Below are 21702 nucleotides of genomic sequence, written 5' to 3' on the forward strand. Positions count from 1 at the left end.
AGGAGATCTGTCCTCTGCCGAGGATCACAGGGAAATATTCTGGTCCTATCACAGAAGGTGACCTCCAGCCCCCAACACCCTGGGCCTAATCAGCCCTTCCAGGCTCAGCCGGGATGCCGTTGGCGGCTGCGCCAGATAGAAGACCCTCAGAGGTCCAGACCACCACCGCCCCCGACACCCCAGCGATTCTATGGCATGCATAGATGGTCCAGATCAATTCCATGCAGACGCCCTCCAATTAAGGGAGCATCATCTTCAAACATCGTCCTGGGAGCTCTGCAGCACCACCCAGGCGCTTTAGGCCTCACCAGCTGCTCTGCTCCAATTCCCATCACCAGACAGTTAGCATGGCAACCGCCGCTCAGCCCCACTGGACCAGAAAGCCTGCTGGCCAATAACCACTTTCCAGAGAGAGAGTCTGGCTCCCTCCTGGCAGACAGCAAAGCAACAAGGGGAGGGAGCGCTAAGCCATCAACCTGATCTCTGCTCCCAGAAGTGGAGAAATCACTTGCCATGTTTTTTCGTGTGTGTGTGTGTGTGTGTAACACTTTTATATTTATGTCACTTTGTTGTACATCGCTTTGGTATGCCTAATGGGAAGCTACTAATAAACAAAATAAAAGAATAATGAAAGGGAGGTGCAGCAGTGTTCCCAAAATTCATGCTAGCCAATTTTTGAGGTGGGGGTGGGGGTTCCCTTCCTCTGAATTAAATATATGCTTGACTGTTAGCACACACACACACATGAGAGAGAGAGAGAGAGACTCTTCTGGACACAGATCAGTGACTCGCACAGGGAGGCAACAGGGACCCTCTGCTGAAGGCACATCATCCTGCTGTGTCATGGAGTGGCCCCCCAGGGCAGTAAAACAACAGGAGAGGACACTGCCTCTGGGTTAGTTGGAGACCAGCCAGCCAAACAGCAGAGGCACAAAAATCAGGTCAATGGTGCCTGAACGCTACATCACAACAAAACCAGCCAGGGAGAACAGTGAGAGTCAGTAATAGTCTTTATCAGGAGACCCTCCCCTGGCCCTGTGGGCTCAGTTTCTCCTTGGGGCAGCCAGTACAAAGAAAAACAAAAACCACAGGGAATCCATGCAGATCACACACCACGACTGCACACATGCCATCTCTTCTTGCACCCTGTCTTAAGGGTGCTACAGTTCCAAACTGCTGATCTACCTTAAGGACTCTTGAGTACACACACACAACCCATTTCCATGTTCAAAACAAGAGCTGAGTATCATAGGTCTTGACTTCACCTATATAGAAGCAGACACAGAAGGTGCTGTAGGGGGTGTCAGAGCTCAAATTACTGTGTGGGGAGAGTAAAGGGGCTGTTAATTAAATCCACAAGTTCCACCTAACTAAACCATGCCTCCCCACTTTATAAAAACAGTTGCATGAGGGAGGGCCCCTTTCCAGACCTCCTGCAATATGAACGCCAGGGATACAGAACTCCTTTTTCACCACTGTGGTCCTTGAAGGGACCGGGTCAGCCCTTCGGAATTGTAAGCGGATGTTGTGCGGCTGAGCTGCAGCCCTTTCCTTGGAACAATAAAGCAAGATCCCGGTCCTCATGGTTTGGAATTAAGGAATTACGGGCCAATTTAAACAGGAACAGAGGAAGCTGCACCATTGGCTCATCCAGCTCAGCAGCGTTCGATGCTAACCAGCAGCAGCAGCTCTCCAGGATTTGGGGCAAAGAAAACCCCCAGCCCTACCCAAAGAGGCCAGCGACTGAAAAAGCAGCCCCCCCTCCAATCTCTCAAAGCTACAGTAAGGAAAAGGCATTAAGGCAGCCAGTCTTTTTATGCACCTCTAGAAACCTAGAGATTGCATAAACACACATGCAAAACACTAAGGAACTTTGGGCTAGAAGATTCCAGGAAGGATAAGGTGACTGAGCGCGTGCAGGAAGCTTGGGGTGTCCCACGCCTGGTGCAGTTAGTCCTTGGGTGTCCCCTGGAAGCCCTGAGGCAGCATTTTTGACCCGCACGTTCCTCCGCTGTCACCTTTGAAAGGACGAAACAAAACAAAAAAATGCCAGTAGCTCCGGTGACGTTTGCACAAAGCGCGTCTCACATTCCCTGCATGTCAGCAGCCCAGGAGTGCTGACCCTTTCCTAAGAAGAGACCAGACTTCGGGGAGAGCTCATGCTGCAGTCATGCCAGCTGGGAAGGGATTGGGAGCAATCTCAGCCCCAGATTAATTATAATGATGATGATGATGATGATGATGATGATGATGATGATGATTACTACTACTACTACTACTACTACTACTACTACTACTACTACTACCTATTCTTACTGGAGGCCCATACAAAGTAGCGAGAGCTCTCTAAAAACCCCACAGAGTACACCTTCTGCGCTGCTTTAAGAGCCAGTCAGCCCCAATGTTTATGAGGTTATGAAATGAAGGTTGAGTGCCACTGCACACCTCTTTTTAAAAGGAAATCAACCAACTTTGGAGACAGCCAGAAAGCATCCAAACTATCTCCCTAGCCCGAGAAATATGGAGTCTTAACAAGTGTCAGAACCATCCAGCTACTCTCCTCTGCATGTCGCATCACCCTTAGTCCGTGAACTCTGCAAGCAGCTAGATCTCAGTATGTGCAACTCCCACCCTACATTATGCCATGACCAAAAGAAGGCACCAACAGGAGCTTAGGGTAAGGGAGCTGTAGTCGCTATTTCACATAGTGGGGAAGGGGATTCCCACAGCAAGGCTGTGAAGAGAAAGAAAGAGGGCCTGAAATGAAAGCCTTGGGTATACCCTGAGAGGCAATTTGACTCCCCACCCGCTAGAGGAGGGAGAGAACTGCAAGTTGATGCGGAGTTCGGAAAAGGAGACAGTTCTTGAGAACACCGCTCCCAAAGAATTGAACCATGCAGCCACAAAAGTGATGCCTTCCACTGCAGCAGGAGACGGTAGCATATGCAGCAATCATTCCTCCCCTCTCCCCCTCCCAAAATAAGCAGAGAGATGCAAGGAAGAGCAACCCCCAGCCCACCCTGCGCACCTTTTGACGAAGGAGCTTGCTGCGCACCCGGCCCCACAGCCTGGACCCAGTGTTGGGGGTCCGCTTGCCCTCGGAGGCTTCTTCCTCCAAGCTGTCCAAGGAGCAGTGGTCCAGCCGCTCAGAGGCCAGGTTCAGTGGGCATTCGGGGGTCTGCACCAGCACCTCTGTCATCTTGCTGTCTTTCTCCCGCTTCAGCGGGGTGTGTGTGTGTGTGTGTGTGTGTGTGTGTGTGGCTTGGGGGGAGCACCCCCGGAAATCAGCAATGAATGAGATGCCAAATATTTCCAAGAGAGAGGGTCCGCTCTCGTTTCAGCTAGCAGGATGAGGCAGGGGGCATCCTGGAGGCAGCTGGTTCCATGCAACCTCAGAGACTTTGCAAGAAAGAACCCCTCATCTCTCCAGCATCCTCTCCGACTTGACTTGAGGGGAACACTCCCTCTCATGGGCTGGAGCAAGGAAAGCCAGTCTCTGTTCCGCCCTCTTCCTAGCAGCTTCTCCACCCACCCCCCTTTCCCCCTACTGGGTTAACCCCTCAAGCGCCAGGCTGTTTCCCACTTCCCTAAGTCACACACAGACTTTCTCAAGAGAATTAGTCGCTGGGTTGCCAGTGACCCATGGGTTGGAGTCTTTTGGGGGTGGGCAGCTCTCTATAAAAGCAGCATCAATATCTCCCTGTGCTGGATCATCAGATGGAGTCGCTAACCCATCTGTCCCTATGAGCGATCAGCCAGATGTGTCCCCCCCCAGCACAAGCAATCAAAACAAGACAGTTTCGGACTCCCTTTGCTCCGTTATTTGGTCCAGATTCTTTTGTATCAGACAGAAAATCAGTGGAAAGCTTTTAGATGCTGCTGCTAATTGGTAGTTCTGGGAGCAAAAGAATTCACTATGCCGAGAATAAAGCTAAGTAAGGGTTGTTGGGTTGCTGTTTCTAAGATTGTTATAATTGTTTTCTTTCCCTCCTCTATTTTATACTAAAAACAACCCTGCGAGGTAGACCAGGCTGAGAGATATCACCCAGTATGCTAAGCAAGGATGCAAATCTATGGGGTGTATTCACGCTTGTCCTACTCAGGGGAGACCCGTTGAAATTAATTTCATTAATTTCAGTGGTTCTACTCTGAGCAGGACTAGCCTTGGATAAAATCCCGAGTCTCCACAGTTTTGAGTCCAACACTCAAATGGATATACTAAACCGGCACTTATCTACGACGGGATCTTGTGGCCCAGCTATTACCTGGCGTTCCAAGATTGAGCACGATTCCCTCACAATGCAGGTGTGCATTTCAACACATGCTCTCTGCGAGAACACACAGAACTTGAAGTCAAAGTGCTTCCATTTTTTAACAACATAAAGCCTAGTACCAGACCATTAGCCCATCTAGGCCAGTATTGTTTACTCTGACTAGCAGCTGTTTTGCAGGGTCTCAAGTACACAGAATCCTCCCCAGACTTCCCAAACCTGGTGCCGTCTTGGACTACGGGTCTCAAGAGTCTCGTTGGCCCCAGCCAGCAATCTGCTTTGTACAGCCTTGTCAGCAAGCCCTGCAGTGAATTATAAAGGTGCAGCTTCTGACAACCTGCTGGTGAAGGAAGGCCCTGCCTCCCAGTGTCAAGAACTGGCTGCTGTGACTCATGAGCAGGCAACAGGCCCTGGCTCTCTGTCCATGCTCGGGGGTACTTGCACCATGCCACATAACCCAGGCATGGAAAACAGGTGCCAGGGGTTACATCACAGCTCATGTTAGGTCTTTCCTAATGCTCAAAGGTGGTAAGGTTTGCATTTTTGGATCACACTCAAGGATACCCCCCCCCCCGCCAAAAAACACCAGTGGTCTTTAACACACCCTGATTCCCCTACTTGATGTGGTCAAGAACACAAGGTTTTCACCGATGTCTCCATCTCTCTCTCCGTCAATCCTCCTCCCTCGGAGTAGATGCAAGAGTTAAACAGCAAGCTCAGTTTGGAATGTTCCTTTGCAAATGAGAAGCCAATGTGGTGGTGATGGGGGGGGGGGCAGACAGCAGCAGAGGCCTCCTCCTTTTTCTCCTTTAAACCTCCAGGATTCCCCCATAAGCTGGCTCCATTCTCTGCCCCGGATTCCCACCTGGAAGGCACCTGTCAGCAATCAGAGGCAACCTGAAGAGGGTCCTCCAAGGCCACAAAAACTTAAAACTCCAAAGCTGGGTGGTGCTGGGGGGGGGCATCTGTGCCCCTGCCCCAAATGCTGCAAGACTCCTAGCAGCCTGCACAGCCAACAGGTCAGGGATGGTGGCAATCTGGAATCATTGGCTCAATCGTTCAAAACAACCCAACCGATTATCAAGGTCATCAGTTTTGTTGGATTAATTAAACTCAATAGTTTTAATTGGATTTCGAACAAATGTGCAATTAATCGTTACTGCTTTGAATGTTATTGTATTATTATCTTCCTTAGTGGGTTGTGCAGATTGCTATTCTGAATGCTTTTTATAAGGTAGGGGGCACTGGGGATGAGTATGTGAAACCAGCAGGGAGGGGGACAGGGCTCCCCAAAAACTTTGGGAAAACTGACGCAGATATAATGAGGCAAAATAAGCAGAGTTTCTAAAACAAAAAGGAGAAGTCTGTTTCACAAATTCCCCAGCTAGAATTAAGAACAAAACGTTCTGTACAGTACTCACAGTAGCCAACCAGATGCCTCAGTAAGAAGCCCACAAGCAGGACCTTAAGATTGGCACAGGTTTGACAGCTTGAAGCAGCTAGTCGGTAAGGGAGATGCACTCTGCTTATAGCGCAGAGGCACTCTGCTGTTTTGTTTAAAGAGAGAAATATGCAATCTAAGCCTAACAGCTGCACACACACCTCAAAGGAGCTTGTCAATGCAGCCAGTGCGATCAGAGTGTCAAACTAGGAGCTGAGAGACCTGGGTTCAAATCCTAACTCGGCCATGTAGCTCACTGGGTGTGACCTGGGGCCAGTCGCTGCCTCTCAGCCTAACCCACCTCACAGGGTTGTTGTGAGGATTGACTGAGGTGTCTCTCGGCAGTTGCCCTAGACCAGTGTTTTCCAAACTTGGGTCTCCAGCTGTTTTTGGACTACAACTCCCATCATCCCTAGCTAGCAAGACCAGTGGTCAGGGATGATGGGAACTGTAGTCCAAAAACAGCTGGAGACCTAAGTTTGGGAAACACTGGTCTAGACTTTAAGTTTCCATTTTAAAAACAAGCAAGTCTCTAGCCTTCCTGGAAAGAAAGTTATGGTGCAAAATGTGCAGGGACCTTCTAAGCAGTTTCTGTGCAATGAGAATGTGATGTGCACACCTTTTTTGTTCTTCCTGGTGCTGAGGAATGCTCCCTGTTGCTTACTTGACAGCAACAGCACCTGCGTTTGTGTGCTTGTGTAAAATCAATATTGTCCAATCTCTACAATCAGGACCAGCAGGACATAGCTGACTCCCCATGGTCAGTATAAGGTTGTTGGAGTGGCTGACTCTCTAATTTTGCATTATGCCTCCCCCCCCCGCGCTCCTGCTGCCATTTTGTGACTGGCACCCACAGCACTCAAAATCTGAAACATGCCCTCTGGTCCCAAAAAGGTTGGTGAGTCCCATACTGTACCGTGTTAGGTAAAAGGAACAGCTGAGACCTTATCCTTGCAGTCCAGGGTTGTTACTCTCCTAGTCACTCCCTTTTCCTGAACTAATTACGGTTTGCGCTGGACCGTAGCTAACAAGGCAAAAACTATTATTACTGCAAGTGGCTCGAAATGCTGATTGACGCTGCGCCGCTTCAGAGACTTGCTGATTTGTGGCTGCTGTTTAATTCCATCTGCTGAAGAACTGCCCAGAGCACTGTTTGACTGAGGGAGGCTGATACGTAAATAACATGCAATTGATCCATAAGGAGGCAGAGAGCACAGCCGCTATCGGGAAAAGGCCTTCTTTTAGGAGATGCTCCCTGGGCCTCTCCAGAGATCCTCTGCATTGTGTATTCATAATGGTTCTCGGGGTGGTGATATTATTATAAACAGCAATAATGATGAATAGCTTCAGAAGAGGATTGGACAAATGAAGAATGTAAGATGTAGTTCCTGCTGGGTCATAGAATCCTAGAGTTGGAAGAGACCACAAGGGCCATCCAGTCCAACCCCCTGCCAAGCAGGAAACACCATCAAAGCATTCCTGACAGATGGCTGTCAAGCCTCTGCTTAAAGACCTCCAAAGAAGGAGACTCCACCACACTCCTTGGCAGCAAATTCCACTGTCCAACAGCTCTCACTGTCAGGAAGTTCTTCCTAATGTTTAGGTGGAATCTTCTTTCTTGTAGTTTGAATCCATTGCCCCGTGTCTGCTTCTCTGGAGCAGCAGAAAACAACCTTTCTCCCTCCTCTATATGACATCCTTTGATATATTTGAACATGGCTATCATATCACCCCTCAACCTTCTCTTCTCCAGGCTAAACATACCCAGCTCCCTAAGCCGTTCCTCATAAGGCATCGTTTCCAGGCCTTTGACTAGATGGGCCATTGGCCTTTGATGGGACAGGCCAATGGCCCATCTAGTCCAGCATCCTTTTCTCACAGGGACCACCCAGATGCCTGTGCGAAACCTGCACGCAGGACTGGGGCGCAAGAGCCCTCACCCCTCCTGAGGTTTCCAGCAACTGGTATTCAGAAGCATAGCTAGGAGCATAGATAGCCCTCTCCTCCTCCCTGAATGTGTCTAATCCTCTTCTAAAGCCCTCCAGGATGGTAGCCGTCCCTGCCTCATGTGCATAGCTGCCAACTTTTCCCTTTTCCTGCGAGGAATCCTATTCAGAATAAGGGAATTTCCCTTTAAAAAGGGGGAAAGGTGACAGCTATGCTCATGTGGGAGGGAGTTCCATAGTTTAACTGTGGGCTGTGTGAATAAGTCCTTCCTTTCATCTCTCCTGAATCTTCCAGCATTCATGGATGTCCACAGGTTCCAGTGTTGCGAGAGAGGAGGAAAAGCTTTTCTCTATACACTTTCTCCATGCCATGCCTCAATTTATAAACTTCTGTCTTCTACTCATGGAAGACAATGCTGGCTCTGCCCTGCCTCTGCTGTTGGGAGGCTTTTATGCCTCTGAATACCAGGTGGTGGGAATCGCAAAGTGGGGAGAGCACTGCTGATGTGCTCAGGTGAAAACAGGGTGCTGGATGAGATGGGCCGTTGGCCTGATCCAGCAGGTTCTTCAGCACCACCTTCGCAGCTGCCGCCACTGCAGCCACAACTAGGAAACCAGGGGTTGGTCCAGCTGCCTCTAGCCAAATCCTTCCAATACACAGAAGTTCAATCTTAGGCCATGTGCCCCCATTACAAGCCCCATGAACCTCACAAGACCACCTTCCCGGGCTCTGTGTACCACGGTGAGAAAGAGCGAGTTGCCTGCCACTGACCCCGGGGGTCCTCTCCCCCCAAGCCAGGCCTCCCACCTAATTGAAGCCAGAAACAGGTCTCCTGGCCTGACAAAAGAGCCCTTGTCTGCACAGCTCTCCTGGCTGGACTGGGGGAGCTCAGAGGCATTGGGGAGGAGAGGGGCTTGGAACTTGGAGGGGTGGGGAGAAAGAGACTGCAAAACAACACAGATCTGGGATGGACTGAGACAATGGGGTCTGTGCAGCATTCTGCCCATAGGCTTACTCTAAACTGTTTTGTCTCTCCCGGGACGAGGGGAAAGACTTTGGAGTCTGGTTGAAAAGAGGAACCACCTTCAGCATCCAAGGAAAGGTGGATTTGTCTGGTACCCTAGAAAGTCACTGCCTGTCTGTGTGGATATTCCCAGCCTTACCTGGAGATGCTGGGGGTTGAAGCAGGGACATTCTGCAAGCGAAGGAGGGACTCTACCAGACACCAGTCCTCATTGTTCTGAGTTAAGCCCCACTTTGGGCAAAAAGGTTCCTGCGTTTCAGGGGGTTGGACTGGATGACCCTCATGGTCCCTTCCAACTCTACAGCTCTATGATTCTAAGGGCTTGTTTCAGCAGGAACACAGGAAGCTGCCTTATGCTGGGCCCATTCATCGGTCCACCTAGCTGGGTATTTTCTGCGCTGAATGGCAGCAGCTCTCCAGGCTATCAGGCAGGAAGTCTCTCCCAGCGCTAGCTGGAGATGCTGCTGGAGCTGACCTTCTACAGGGGCTCCACCACAGGCCTCTTGGCCCTCCTTTCCTTGCCTTGCCCACATCTTCTACTCCCGTCCCTGCAGCACAGCACACACACCTCTGGGCACTATCTATCGCAAGCAGCCTGGCCGAGCTGTGGCCACTGGGGAGGTCCTTGGTTCCCAGGATTCCCCTGCCCACCCCCAAGGTTCACACGGCTGGAATCTCACCCAGCGGCCATGACTCATGCTCCTTGATGCAAGCCTCCTTTGCAATGACACGGCCACGATGTTTCCACCCACTGCCTCCCCACCAGTCGCAGAAGTCGCTCCAGGCTGGGAGGCATCTGAAGAGAGCTGGCCGCAGCCGGATCAGGCCACAGGGGGCCCATTTAGTCCTGTCCTCACAGGGGCCAACCAGATGCCCCCAAGGAGAAGCAGGACCTGAACACAACATAAGCAACTTTATCCCTGCATGCCATTCCCAGCAAAGGCAAAGATTAGGCAATTTCGTGGAGGACATGACTATCAGTGGCTACTAGCCCAAGTGGCTACGTTCTGCGTCCACCATCAGAGGCTCTGAATAATACCACCTGCTGGGAACCACGAGCGGGGAGAGTGCTACTGCTTGTTCATTGTTACGTTATTATCCTCCAAGAACCTCAAAGTAGCAACATAGTTCTGTTCCCTGCCCACCTCTCCATGTTATCTTCACTACAACCCTGCCGGGGGGGGGGGGGTGCCTGTCTCAGTTTCGTCTGTTTGCACATGTGACATTGAGGATAATGGTTGAAAACCAGCCCTGAAACTTCATACACAGCCTCCTCTCTCTCCCCGCCACCCCAGCCTCTGTTGTGTCAAGAACAGAACCGCCTTCCCTTCAACTCCCCCACTAACGGGCACACACAGACACACTCCTTTTCATTCAGCCCAACTGGATCTCTGTTCACGTGAGCTCAGGGCACAAACAGCTAAGAGGACAGAAGAACCTGGCAGAAGCCAAGGGGGGCGTATGGGAGGGGGGCTTGAGAAAGAAACACTCCCCACAGCCCCTAAGGACTAGATCACTAATACAGATGCCTTCTATTCAATATGACACCAATAGATCTTTTATTACTCTGTGTCTGGTGAGCATCCTATTCAGGCAGGTGCTGATATTTCTCCCTCCACTATCATTATCCGCCTCTCCCAATTGGAGCGAAACTCAACAGTTGTCTTAGCAACTGTTGCCAGAGCAACCGTGGGATAAAGCTGATATGGGGCAGTGTGTGTGTGTGTGTGTGTGTGTGTGTATCAGGGGAGTGGGGGGAAAGGGGCTGGGAAAGCAGGCAGAAGGCAGTCCTGGGAGCAGAGCAGGCTTGCTCCAATTGTTTAGATGTATCTGCTTCAACTGATTCATAGGGAGGGAGAATTTCCGCTGTTGCCCCTTCTCCAGTCAGGGCAGTGCAGCAGAGGGAAAAGATGCCACTTTCTTCCCAATGGTTTCTGGCCCAGATCCAAGGGGCTGCACAGTTACAGTAAGAAGGGCCTGGTGGATCAAGCCAGTGGCCCATCTAGTCCAGCATCCTGTTCTCGCAGGGGCCAAGCAGATGACCCAAATGGAAGACCACAAGCTAGTAGCTTTTGATATTCCCCTCCTCCTTCATTAATTTGTCTAATCCTCTCTTAAAGCCACCTGAGTTGGTGACCATCACTGCCTCCTGTGGGAGAGAGTTTAACTATGCGCTTGCATGAATAAAGCCTTTATTTTATCTGTCCTGAATAGTCCCATGCAGCCCAGCTCGAGAGGGTATGGGACTTGCATGTCTCAAACAGCAGACTCCCTCCTCATGCTGCTTGGGCACCTCACTGAAAAAAATAGTTGGGAGATTTGAGACATATGCAGATAAGGACTTTGTCATGCAGCCAGAAGTTAAACTGTGGAACTCACTGCTGCAAGAGGCAGGGATGGCCACCAACCTGGGTGGCTTTGAAAGAGGATTGGATGATTCATGGCGGAGAAGAAGGGATGCTGGACTATGTGGGCCACCTTTGGCCTGATCCAGCAGACAGGAACTTATTAAATTCTTATGAGTTTTAATCTGATTTTAGTCTATTGCTATTTTAACTTTTTGAGAGTCTGAAATTATTGTTGCGAATTTTCTTATGGATAACTTTCTTGTTTTACCTTTTTTGCAAGCTGCTTGAGGGTTTTGTTTCTTTTTACCATTAACTGGTTATAAATTTTATGAAACAAACAAACAAATAAAACTGTGTTCGCAAGATATGGCACCAGGGTCCCAGCATTCCAATGTAGATGAAGAAAGCTCACATTGAAGCTTTGCACAGGTCTTTGGATGCAGGTTTCCTCCACACCCCTCCCCAAAACTATCCTGTGGCAATTTTAGTTTCTATTGCACCTCAGAAAAAAAACTCAGAAAAACAAACCAAAACCCAAAAGCAGACAACACATTGCTATGAGAACACTCAGACACCCAGCAAAACAGTCGGTCTGCTCACAGACTCTGCTGGTGCCTCAGCCTGTGCCAGTTTTTTAAAAATAGTGGCAACTCTACATTATCCTGGAATCATCGCCAAAGAACAAATCATCTCCCTTTTTGAAGGATGGGCCATTTGAGGCACATCTTTGAAAAGCCAGCAGGGTATTTCTCTCCCTGGGTCAGAGGACAGCCGAGTCAATAGAGAACTAGGTCAATCATACAACAGCAGAGATGTGAGTCACTTGGAAACTTCATCTCCCTAAAAACTGCAGGTGGTTTCCGCCAAAATATGGAAAGAGTGAATTACCTTTGCAGATGAAACTCACTGAAACCGAATAGAGTCCACAAAGTATGTTGTACCAGGGAAGCCCTTTGCCAGCTTGGGGCCTCCAGATCTTTTGGAGTCCAGCTGCCATCAGCCGCAGCTGGCACGGCCGTGTTTTCGACTACAATTCCCATCAGCTCCATCCATGTTTTGGAATCCATCTCCCATCAGCCCCAGCTAGTCCTGCGCATCTATAAGGCATCTGTTCAGCAAAGGCTGTACTAGGGAGAGACCATCACATATGCCTAGGAGAAGGGAACTCTCCCTGCGCAACTGTGGCACAGGTTTTTTATCTGATGCAAAACCACCCTGAAGGGCATTAAGACTCCAAAAAACCACATTTCTAGAACTAGACGTATTCCACTTTGATGCCAAGATTTGACCCTCTGCAAGCCAAGTAAATTTGCGCCCCTTGTTGGAGACCAGATACGCTCCAGAACGTGCTTGCGAACATACAGATGGGCTGGAGACAAGAAGCAGGAAGCCAGACAAAGCCGCAGCATGCCAGAGAGGAAAAAGGAAAAAGCAAGCCCACCCACGGAGAGCCTGGCAGAGTGGCACAAAGGAAGTGGCACCGCCTGCAGCTTGGCACCCGGGAAGACGGGTTGAAATGCGCCGCTTTGGCATCCTAGCAAGCGGAGGAGCAAAGGGCCTCTTGATCAATGCCCCCAAACAAAGCATGTGATCCCTGGAGCAAGGATTGCCAAAATTGACCTGAAGGACACTCACTTTTAAAAAGGAAGGCAAGGTAGTAATCTATTATTTATTCCCCAGCCACTCTGGGCGGCTCCCAACAGAATATTAAAAACATGATAAAAGATCAAACATCCCTAAACAGGGCTACTTTCAGATGTCTTCTAAAAGTCAGATAGTTGTTTATTTCCTTGACATCTGGTGGGAGGGCGTTCCACAGGGCAGGCGCCACTACCGAGAAGGCCCTCTGCCTCATTGTTGAAAAGCAACAACCAAGAAGACCTTGTGGCTTGGAAATGAAACACTGCCCCACACCAAGGAACAACCCACATGTTCTCTCACATTCCTTCTCCGAGATAACTACCACCGCCTTGGCAATATGAACCATTAGGAGGCAGAAGTCTCACCCATTTCGCCCAAAAGCCCACTTTTGTGATTCTTCCATCACTTCGTACTACATGCTAGGGGTGGTGTTGCTGAGCTTCAGGGGCAGGACAACATGAATGCATCTCTTCTTGAGGTGCTAGCTTTCTGCATACGGGCGGTTGCAACGTGGAGGGCGGTAGGGTGGTATTAGATGCCATCTCTGCAAAATTTCACAATGCCCGTTCCCCTTCCCTCTCTCATGCCCGCATGGCCCTACCTGGACTTGCCCCTTGCCCATGATCTTGTCCACAATCTCGTTGTTGTCCTTGTTCATCTTGCTCTTGTCGTAGCATTTCTCGTAGCAGAGGATCCGCAGCGACTGCGAGCCCTCCAGCTCGATCTCAAACTCCTGCAGAAGTGGGGCAGAGCAAAGAGGGGAGAAGAGGAGAGTGAGTGGGGACACTGGGAAGGGTGGGGGGATCTCAGGTTTCAATTTCCGACGACAGCATCTCCAGGTAGGACTGAGAACGTCCCTTCCCTGAAACACTGGAGAGCTGTTGCCAGTAACAATAACAATAATAGTAATAGTAATAATTTATTTCTTATGCCCTGCCCATCTGACTGGGTTTCCCCAGCCACTCTGGGTGGCTTCCAACACAATATAAACATTAAAAGCTTCCTAAAACAGGGCTGCCTTTAAATGTCTACGAAAACTCATATGATTGTTTCTCTCTCTGACATCTGGTGGGAGGGTGACACTACCAAGAAGGCCCTCTGCCTGGTTCCCCTGTAACTTCACTTCTCGCAGTGAGGAAACCGCCAGAAGGTCCTTGGAGTTGGACCTTAGTGACCAGGCTGGCTGGACAATGGGGATGGAGACGCTCCTTCAGGTATACAGTCATCAGGGTGGACAGTATGGGCAGTCAATGGTCTTTCCATACAGAAGGTCCCAGGTTCAATCTCTAACAGCTTCAAGGTAGGGCTGGGAACGCCCCTCCTGATCAGAAATCCGAGAGAGCTGCTGCCAATCAGTGTGGACAACACTGAGCCTGATGGTCTGACTGAGCAGAATGTAGGCTTGTCATACGTCTGAAAAATTCCAGACATGTACGGAAGTCAGGCGCCTAAAATGGCATCCTGGGGAATTTTGTTTGAATTTTAAGAGATGTCAGGAATTTCTGGGACGTATGGCAACCCGGGTTTTTTCCCCCTGGTCTTTTTCCATTTTTTCGGGGTGTTTTAAAAAAAAAAATTCGGGGGAGGCTGTGCCCCGCCAGCAGTGGAAGTGACAAGCAGTCACTTCCCTTGGCTGGTGGAGGAGAGGGAGGAGGTGGGGGAAGGAGGCCACGCCGCCAACATGAGCCTGGTCATTTTTGGGTGGGGGGTGGTTCATTTATCACATTATTATTATTATTATTATTATTATTTTCCCTGTTGGAGCTGGGCACAGTGACCATCCAGCCGATGCCTTCGAGGGTTTCCCTCCTGCAACAGAGTGAGCGCAGCCAGATGGAGGGCACGGGGCTGGAGCTGTATGCGCAGCAGAATTTGATGCGCAGCAGTTTGAGGCTTGAGGGGCTAAAGGTGGGAGGCACATTCTTACTCCTCCACCTCCTTAAGCATAAAGGAGCATTACATTTAAAAAATAAAATAAAAACCAAGGCAGTTAAAAGGAACGCCTCTTCTCATCTGTGTGTAGCTCAACAACTTTGGTTAAAAAGGTAGCTTCCCATGTTACGATTTAAATCGGCCCTTAATATGGAAGCATGAGGACTAGAATCTTGCTTTATTTTTAGGGGAAGAGCCGTTGCTCAGTGGCAGAGCTTTGGCTTTGCATGCAGAAAGTCCCAGGTCATCTTCAGGTAGGGCTGGTATAAGATTCCCTGCCTGAAACCCTGGAGCGCTGCTGCCGATCAGTTTGGACAACACTGAACTTGATGGGCCGGTGGATAGAGCAGCTTCTTATGTTCTTATTGAAACCAGCCCTTAATTCAGAACCGTGAGGCCTAGGCTTGCTCACCTCATTCCACTGGGGCTCGGTCGTGTCCCGGAACACCCGTGTCTTGGCTTTGCTGACAAAATAGCCAAAAGAGTCGACTTCCAGTGTGCAATAGAGGTCTGGGAATAGGGAGAAGAGACGTGTGAGGCAATCTTCCTGCCACCCTGCACCTCAAGGGGGGAAGACTGGGTACTTCTAACTGGGAAGGGCACCACTGAAAACCAATCAGTTAGATTAACTGATGGATCAAAAGCTTTCGATTGCTCGATCAGCCAGCAGGTTAATTAAGACAAACAAATAAAAGCAGTAATAATAATTCTACAGCGTTGTAATCTAAGACAGTTCTACGCGGGGCGGACTCATTGTTAGTCCTAGATGAATCAAATAATTGTAGGGATGGAAGGAGCCACCAGGGTCATCTAGTCCAACCCCCTGCAAGGCAGGAATCTTTTGCCCCACATGGGGCTCAGACCCATGACCCATGAGATTGACAGTCTCATGCTCTACCAACTAAGACGCTGTTGTGACGCACCCAGCCGTGCTTTTGTCTAAAAGCAAGAAAAGTCTTGCACAGTCTTTTGGTTCCGGAATTGTCGCGTTTTCTCATACGCAACTGTGGTAAGTTAATGGATTGATGGAGTAAAACATGCACAATTAAAAACAGACAAATATTTCTTTAAATGGACAGTTGGCCGGCTCTGAAGCACCACTTTTCCAGCTTCTTCAGATGCTGGATATCTATTTAGCAAACAAACACCACCCCCAGAGTTGCACTAGAAGCCAAGAGCAGCCAAAAGAGATGGTGTTTGCTGATTTGTTAGACTGCGCCTTGCCGCTTCATCTGAGGGTGAAACGAGCCTGGGAAGATCTCAAACAGAAAGCCAAAAAAATAAAAACCAGGCCGATAAGGGAGGGGGCTGAAGAGCAAAGCAGGAGGGGGAGGGAAGCCCCAGGCTCCTTGACAGGTGGTGGCTCAGTGGACCCTGAAGAAAACGTCAAGCAGCAAGAAGCAGCAGTTGCAATTTCTGGCCCCTTCTTGTGCCAAGCCGTTGCTGGCTCAAATCGCAGAACGGGGCAGGAGAGAAACCAAAAATGCAGACACCCCCCCAAAAAAAACCTCCCAGAGGCAGCACTCACTAGCAGATTGTTTGAAGCCCGTAGCAGAGTGGACGATAACATGTAGGAAGCCGTACATCCCAGGAGATTCGTCATCTGCGGAGAAACAAAGAACCACCCAAAGAGAAAGCTATTAGATTTGTTTTGTTTGTTTTTCCAGTTGCAATCATCATTATTATTATTATTATTATTTGAACAAGCTTTGAGTAGAACCGCTCGGGCTGCTAAGATGAAGCAATTGATTAAAGGGCTCAGGAGATGACAGACTAAAAGAAGAAGACTCAGAAGTGTTGTCCTAGTCCACACCAAGTAAGATCGAAAAGGCAGCTTTGGTAGGGCTGCAATGTTTAATCTGGGCACCTGTTGTGATTCTTTTAAGAAGAAGAAGAAGAGTTTGGATTTTATATCCCGCTTTTCACTACCCGAAGGAGTCTCAAAGCGGCAAACAATCTCCTTTCCCTCCCTTCCCCACAACAAACACTCTGTGAGGTGAGTGGGGCTGAGAGACTTCAGAGAAGTGTGACTAGCCCAAGGTCACCCAGCAGCTGCATGTGGAGGAGCGGAGACGTGAACCCGGTTCACCAGATTACGAGACTACCGCTCTTAACCACTACACCACACTGGCTCTCATCTGATCTGTGAGGGCCAAAGCCCCCACAGCCCCAGCACACTTTTCACACATACAGTTGCAGAGCAGGAGATCCATCCAGGGCATTGTCACAAATTGTCACCTGTACAACTTCCCCAAATTTCAGCCCGTTACCATTTACTGCTTTCCCCTTCTGGAAACAAAAAACCACACGAGGCATAAGATGACCTCCAAATGCGTTGAATTTTGGCATTGGGGGCTGGGGGAGTAAAATGCTCCCTCATTTTCCCCTAGAAAAAAAGGTCACGAAAGTGTGGGTGGGTGTCAATAGGTTGGTACAAACTTGATTTAAACAACGATGATTTTCTTGGATTTCTTAATGGTGTCAGAAAAAAACAGTTTTGTGGGGTCAGTTTTGTGAACTGCTAATGTTAGTTCTCAGCTGCAACAAAAGAATTTCTAGGCAGTGTACCATATTTTCATAACTTTTTTCCTTTAAAGTATCGTTTTTGTTGCTTGCAATTGCCGCTGAAAATAACCCACCACACAGCGGAAATCTCATTGGGATAGAAAGTGCCCCCAAAACTGTTAATGTGATCTTCTTTCACACTTTGGATGAAGGTTAATTGAACATTACATGTTTTGTTTATTCTATAAAAATGAATAAAACTAACTTTTTTAAAAAAAAATGCCACTATGCCTCTGCTAAAAATAAAAAGATAGAACACAGAGAACACAGGAAGGCAACAGTTTAGCCATGATGTCAGGAATCTCAGGAGCACACTGCGGGGATAAGAGACCACAGCCTTATATACATGGCGGCATCTAGTGGTGGGACAGAGATGTAAACCCGTAAACACAAAAGATGTGGCCCGTAACCTGAGGCCTGTAAGACATGGCTGGGCACCATGCTGGCAACCATTGTTTGGTACCCAAACTGGCATGAGCTGTGCGGTTCTTCTACTTCTGGTGGTGGCAGAATCTTGGCGAGGGGGGAAACAGGGGGGAGGACAGGGCAATTGGAGCATTTCTGCGCTTAAAGGTAAAGGGACCCCTGACCATTAGGTCCAGTCGCGGACGACTCTGGGATTGCGGCACTCATCTCGCTTTACTGGCCGATGGAGCCGGCGTACTGCTTCCGGGTCATGTGGCCAGCATGACAAAGCCGCTTCTGGCGAACCAGAGCAGCGCACGGAAACGCCGTTTACCTTCCCGCCGGAGTGGTACCTTTTTATCTACTTGCACTTTGACGTGCTTTCGAACTGCTAGGTTGGCAGGAGCAGGGACCGAGCAACGGGAGCTCACCCTATCATAGAGATTTGAACCACCGACTTTCTGATCAGCAAGCCCTAGGCTCTGTGCTTTAAGCCACAGCGCCACCCACATCTCCTTTCTGCACTTGGCTGTAGGCAAAAGTGTACAGCATTGCTTGATGGCAGCTGGTGCCCACTGGGACTGGTAGGGTGGAAGGCAGGGAGCCTGACAGTAGGTGGCGCCAGAGCCAACAGAAGGTGCTGCCAACTAATTCTAGGGCAGACCGAGACTCGTGGAGCAGTGCCCCGCTTCCCCTAATGGACCTGCCACCACTGCTCCCCCCCCGAAAGCCACCCTTGTCATTCCATTCAAATAATAATAATAATAATAATAATAATAATAATAATAATACAGTTGTAGCTTGGGTTACGTACGCTTCAGGTTGTGTACTTTTCGGGTTACGAACTCTGCTAACCCGGAAGTGCAACCCGACGCGCATGCAATTTACAAAGGTGCACAGCGGTTTTCACGGTTTTTTGGTCTGCGCATGCACAGAACGAATTGTTCGGGTTACGTCCTTTTCAGGTTACGTACTGTAACCCAGAACGAATTAAGTACGTAACCCAGGGTACCACTGTAATTAATAATAATAATAATAATAATAATAATAATAATACTTTTATTTGTACCCCGCCCTCCCCGGCCGGAGCTGGGCTCAGGGCGGCTAACATCAGAAAACTAACACAGTATACAAAGAGCATAAGAACATAAAAACAGGCAATCAATTAATTAAAATACATCTTAAAATTAGTTCAGAGCAAATTAAAATCTGGACAGATGGCAGTCCACGGTAAAATTGAGAGTGGTTAATATTCTCCAGGGCTAACTGTTACCACTGATCTTATAAAGGACCTGTGAGCGGGCTAGGAGGCCTCTTTAATGCTTTTTCTTATACAGAACGAAAAGAATCAGACTGAACCCTGACCAAAGTCCTGAGGGAACAGCTTCGTCTTGCAGGCCCTGCGGAAAGATGTCAAATCCCTCAGGGCCCTGGTCTCTTGTGAGAGCGCGTTCCAACAGGCCGGGGCCACGGCCAAAAAGGCCCTGGCTCTGGTTGAGTCCAGTCTAATCTAATCTAATCTAGGAACAGGCAACCTACGAAATAAATTAGAGGGGTCTCACAGGAGCGTCAGAACACTGGTGCACCTCTGCAGGAGACACCAAACTTCAGTGATTTACCCTTTCCATGACCTTCAACTTGTTGGGTGGGGGAGAGGTAGAGGAAGAAGGGGCGCCACAGCCCTTGGGCTTCTCAGAAATGCTGGCCAGTTCCATCTCACAGTGAAGCAGAAGGCACCCAAGTGGTAGTGGGGGCAGTGGGGGGGGGAGAGAGAGATTTCCTAGGAGAAGGAGGGCAAAGGCATCACTCACCGTCCTTATTGCTGGTGACGGGAATGTTGTGGACGGTGCGTAGCTTGAAGCAGGACCCTGTCAGGACCTGCAGCTCCACAGAGCTTAGCACAAAGGTCTGGAGATCTATCGTGCAGGAATGAAAGAGGTCGGTTTAGCACAGAGAACAACTTGTGTGAGACCAAACACATTGCATTACAAAGGAATGCAGCAGAAGGTCACCAGGGGGCAGCAGAGAGTTAACACTGGGAAGACCCACCAAGGGCCCCTCTGGGCATCCTTTTTATTGCGCATTAGTGATGATTGGTTCCCGTGATGTCATCTGGTCAGCTACCTGCAAACCTGCCTGCAAGGTGTAGTGGTTAGAGTGTCGGACTAGGACCTGAGAGTGACCGGGGTTCAAAATCCCACTTGGCCATGATGCTCACTGCCTTTGTCAGCCTAATCTACCCCACAGGGTTGTTGTGAGAATAAATGGGGCCGGGGAACCATGTCTTGAGCTCCTCGGACAAAAAGGCAGAATATTAATGCAAGAAATAAATATTTTGGAGCAGACATTCTGCTTCGGTTCCAATGGCTGTGTGTGCTGCAGCTTCCTGCTGAAATCTTGTTAACATTTCGTACCGCAAACAGCTTATTTCCGGTCTTAATTTTGTGGCGCTATAAAGTGCAAGTACCATCTCCAGATGGCAATAATGTGGTCACATTGGGGGAGCATTCCAGAATAAATGAATAAAGTAGAATGACGTATGGACAGCCTAGCCTAAATCCAGGGCTAATGCACTATTATCTCATCAAATATTTATGTATAAAAATATTTATATACCGCTACTTCATAGAAAAATATCAAAGCGGTTTACGATAATAGAGAAAAGCATACGATAAAAACCGTTCAAAGAATTAAAATCAGACATCAATTAACTATTGTGGAAAGATGCATTCTTAGTTTTCAGCGTATGTTTGAAAGCTGAAACCAGCTTTCTGCTGTAGAATACATGAAATGACCTCTTTGGACTTTATTTTACACGGGTGTTTTAGGGTTGTGGTTATGGCTTATGGCTAAGCAAATAAATTTACCTTATTTTCCCTCCCTCAAACCCCCACCAGTCTAGAGGGACTCTTACTGTAGAAACTGATCCCTGGAACCCATGTCCAGATGACCCTGCAGTCACTAGATTAGCCAGAGGCCAAAGAAAACTGCAGGGTTTTTGGGAAGCCAGCCATGGAAGGAAGGGTCTGGGGCCTCAGGCCTCGAAGGCCCCCCCATCTTGAACTGGGCATTCAGGCAATGCTAGTGGTCAAACTGCCAGGTTGTCTCAAATTGAGGGGGGAGGTGTTACCACAACAAGAATCTCTTGCCTTTCTTCTGCAGCTTTTGGATGGCCTCCCTCCACTCTGCTCGCTCGTAGTCAGAGGAAAGCAGGAACAGGTAGCTCTGGAAGAAAAACAGGATGGTGCTCAGCCGGGGGGGGGGGCACACACAGGAGCCCCCTGCCTCCCAAAGAGCAGAGAGAGGGGGGGGAGAGAGAGAGTGCATGGCCCACACAAAGAGGAGGCAGATCAGAGTTTGGGGGCAGAGGCTGAGGATAGCAGATCATGGGGAAGACTCTTCTCTGTTGGAGAGCTGCTGCCAGTCAAGGGAAGACAATGTTGGGCGAGGTGGACAGACAGCCTGATCTAACTTAAGGCATTTTCCTATGTTCTTAAGGGAGGCTCAGTGACAGAGCACCTGCTTTGCTTGCCGAAGGCCCCAGGTCCAATCCCCAGTGGCATTTCCAGGCAGAGCTGGAACCCCAGAGAGCTGCTGCTCGTCAGTGCAGACAATACTGAGCAAGATGGACCAATGTGTCCTGACTCAGTGCAGCGGTACCTCTGGTTAAGAACTTAATTCGTTCCGGAGGTCCGTTCTTAACCTGAAAATGTTCTTAACTTGAAGCACCACTTTAGCTAATGGGACCTCCTGCTGCGCCACCAGAGCACGATTTCTGTTCTTATCTTGAAGCAAAGTTCTTAACCTGAGGTACTATTTCCGGGTCAGCAGAGTTTGTAACCTGAAGTGTCTGTAACCTGAAGTGTCTGTAACCCGAGGTACCACTGTATAAGGCAGCTTCCCACGTACTTATTTAAATCAGAACCATGAGGACTAGGATCTTGCTCTGCTGATTTAAGGGAAAGGGCTGTTGCTCAGAGGTGGAGCACCTTCTTTGCATGCAGAAGGTCCAATTAAAATAAAAGATCGGCGACTGTTAAAGACCCTTCTCTGCCCGGGACCCCAGACAGCAGCTGCCAATCAGAGGAGACGCTTGCCTCTCTCTTCCCACCCACAGCCCCACCCCTA

At 49.2% G+C, this 21702-nt stretch overlaps 1 protein-coding gene across 5 annotated transcripts in view; it reads right to left on the reverse strand.

Annotated features, from left to right (window-relative positions):
- The window catches only part of ABR (ABR activator of RhoGEF and GTPase), a 112515-nt gene that overhangs the window by 14813 nt on the left and 76000 nt on the right, over nucleotides 1-21702 (reverse strand). For 4 of the 5 annotated variants that reach the window (XM_033172416.1, XM_033172417.1, XM_033172418.1 and 1 more), the window contains 5 exons: nucleotides 20724-20799; nucleotides 19386-19490; nucleotides 16133-16207; nucleotides 15017-15114; nucleotides 13274-13405 (listed from right to left, as the gene is read on the reverse strand). In XM_033172416.1, the coding sequence (XP_033028307.1) occupies nucleotides 13274-13405; nucleotides 15017-15114; nucleotides 16133-16207; nucleotides 19386-19490; nucleotides 20724-20799 (486 nt within the window). Of the gene's footprint in view, nucleotides 1-3028; nucleotides 3219-13273; nucleotides 13406-15016; nucleotides 15115-16132; nucleotides 16208-19385; nucleotides 19491-20723; nucleotides 20800-21702 lie in introns of those variants that run through there. The other variant, XM_033172420.1, reaches the window with a different exon arrangement.

The sequence above is a fragment of the Lacerta agilis genome, chromosome 15 (assembly GCF_009819535.1).
Source record: "Lacerta agilis isolate rLacAgi1 chromosome 15, rLacAgi1.pri, whole genome shotgun sequence".
Taxonomy (NCBI): Eukaryota; Metazoa; Chordata; class Lepidosauria; order Squamata; family Lacertidae; genus Lacerta; species Lacerta agilis.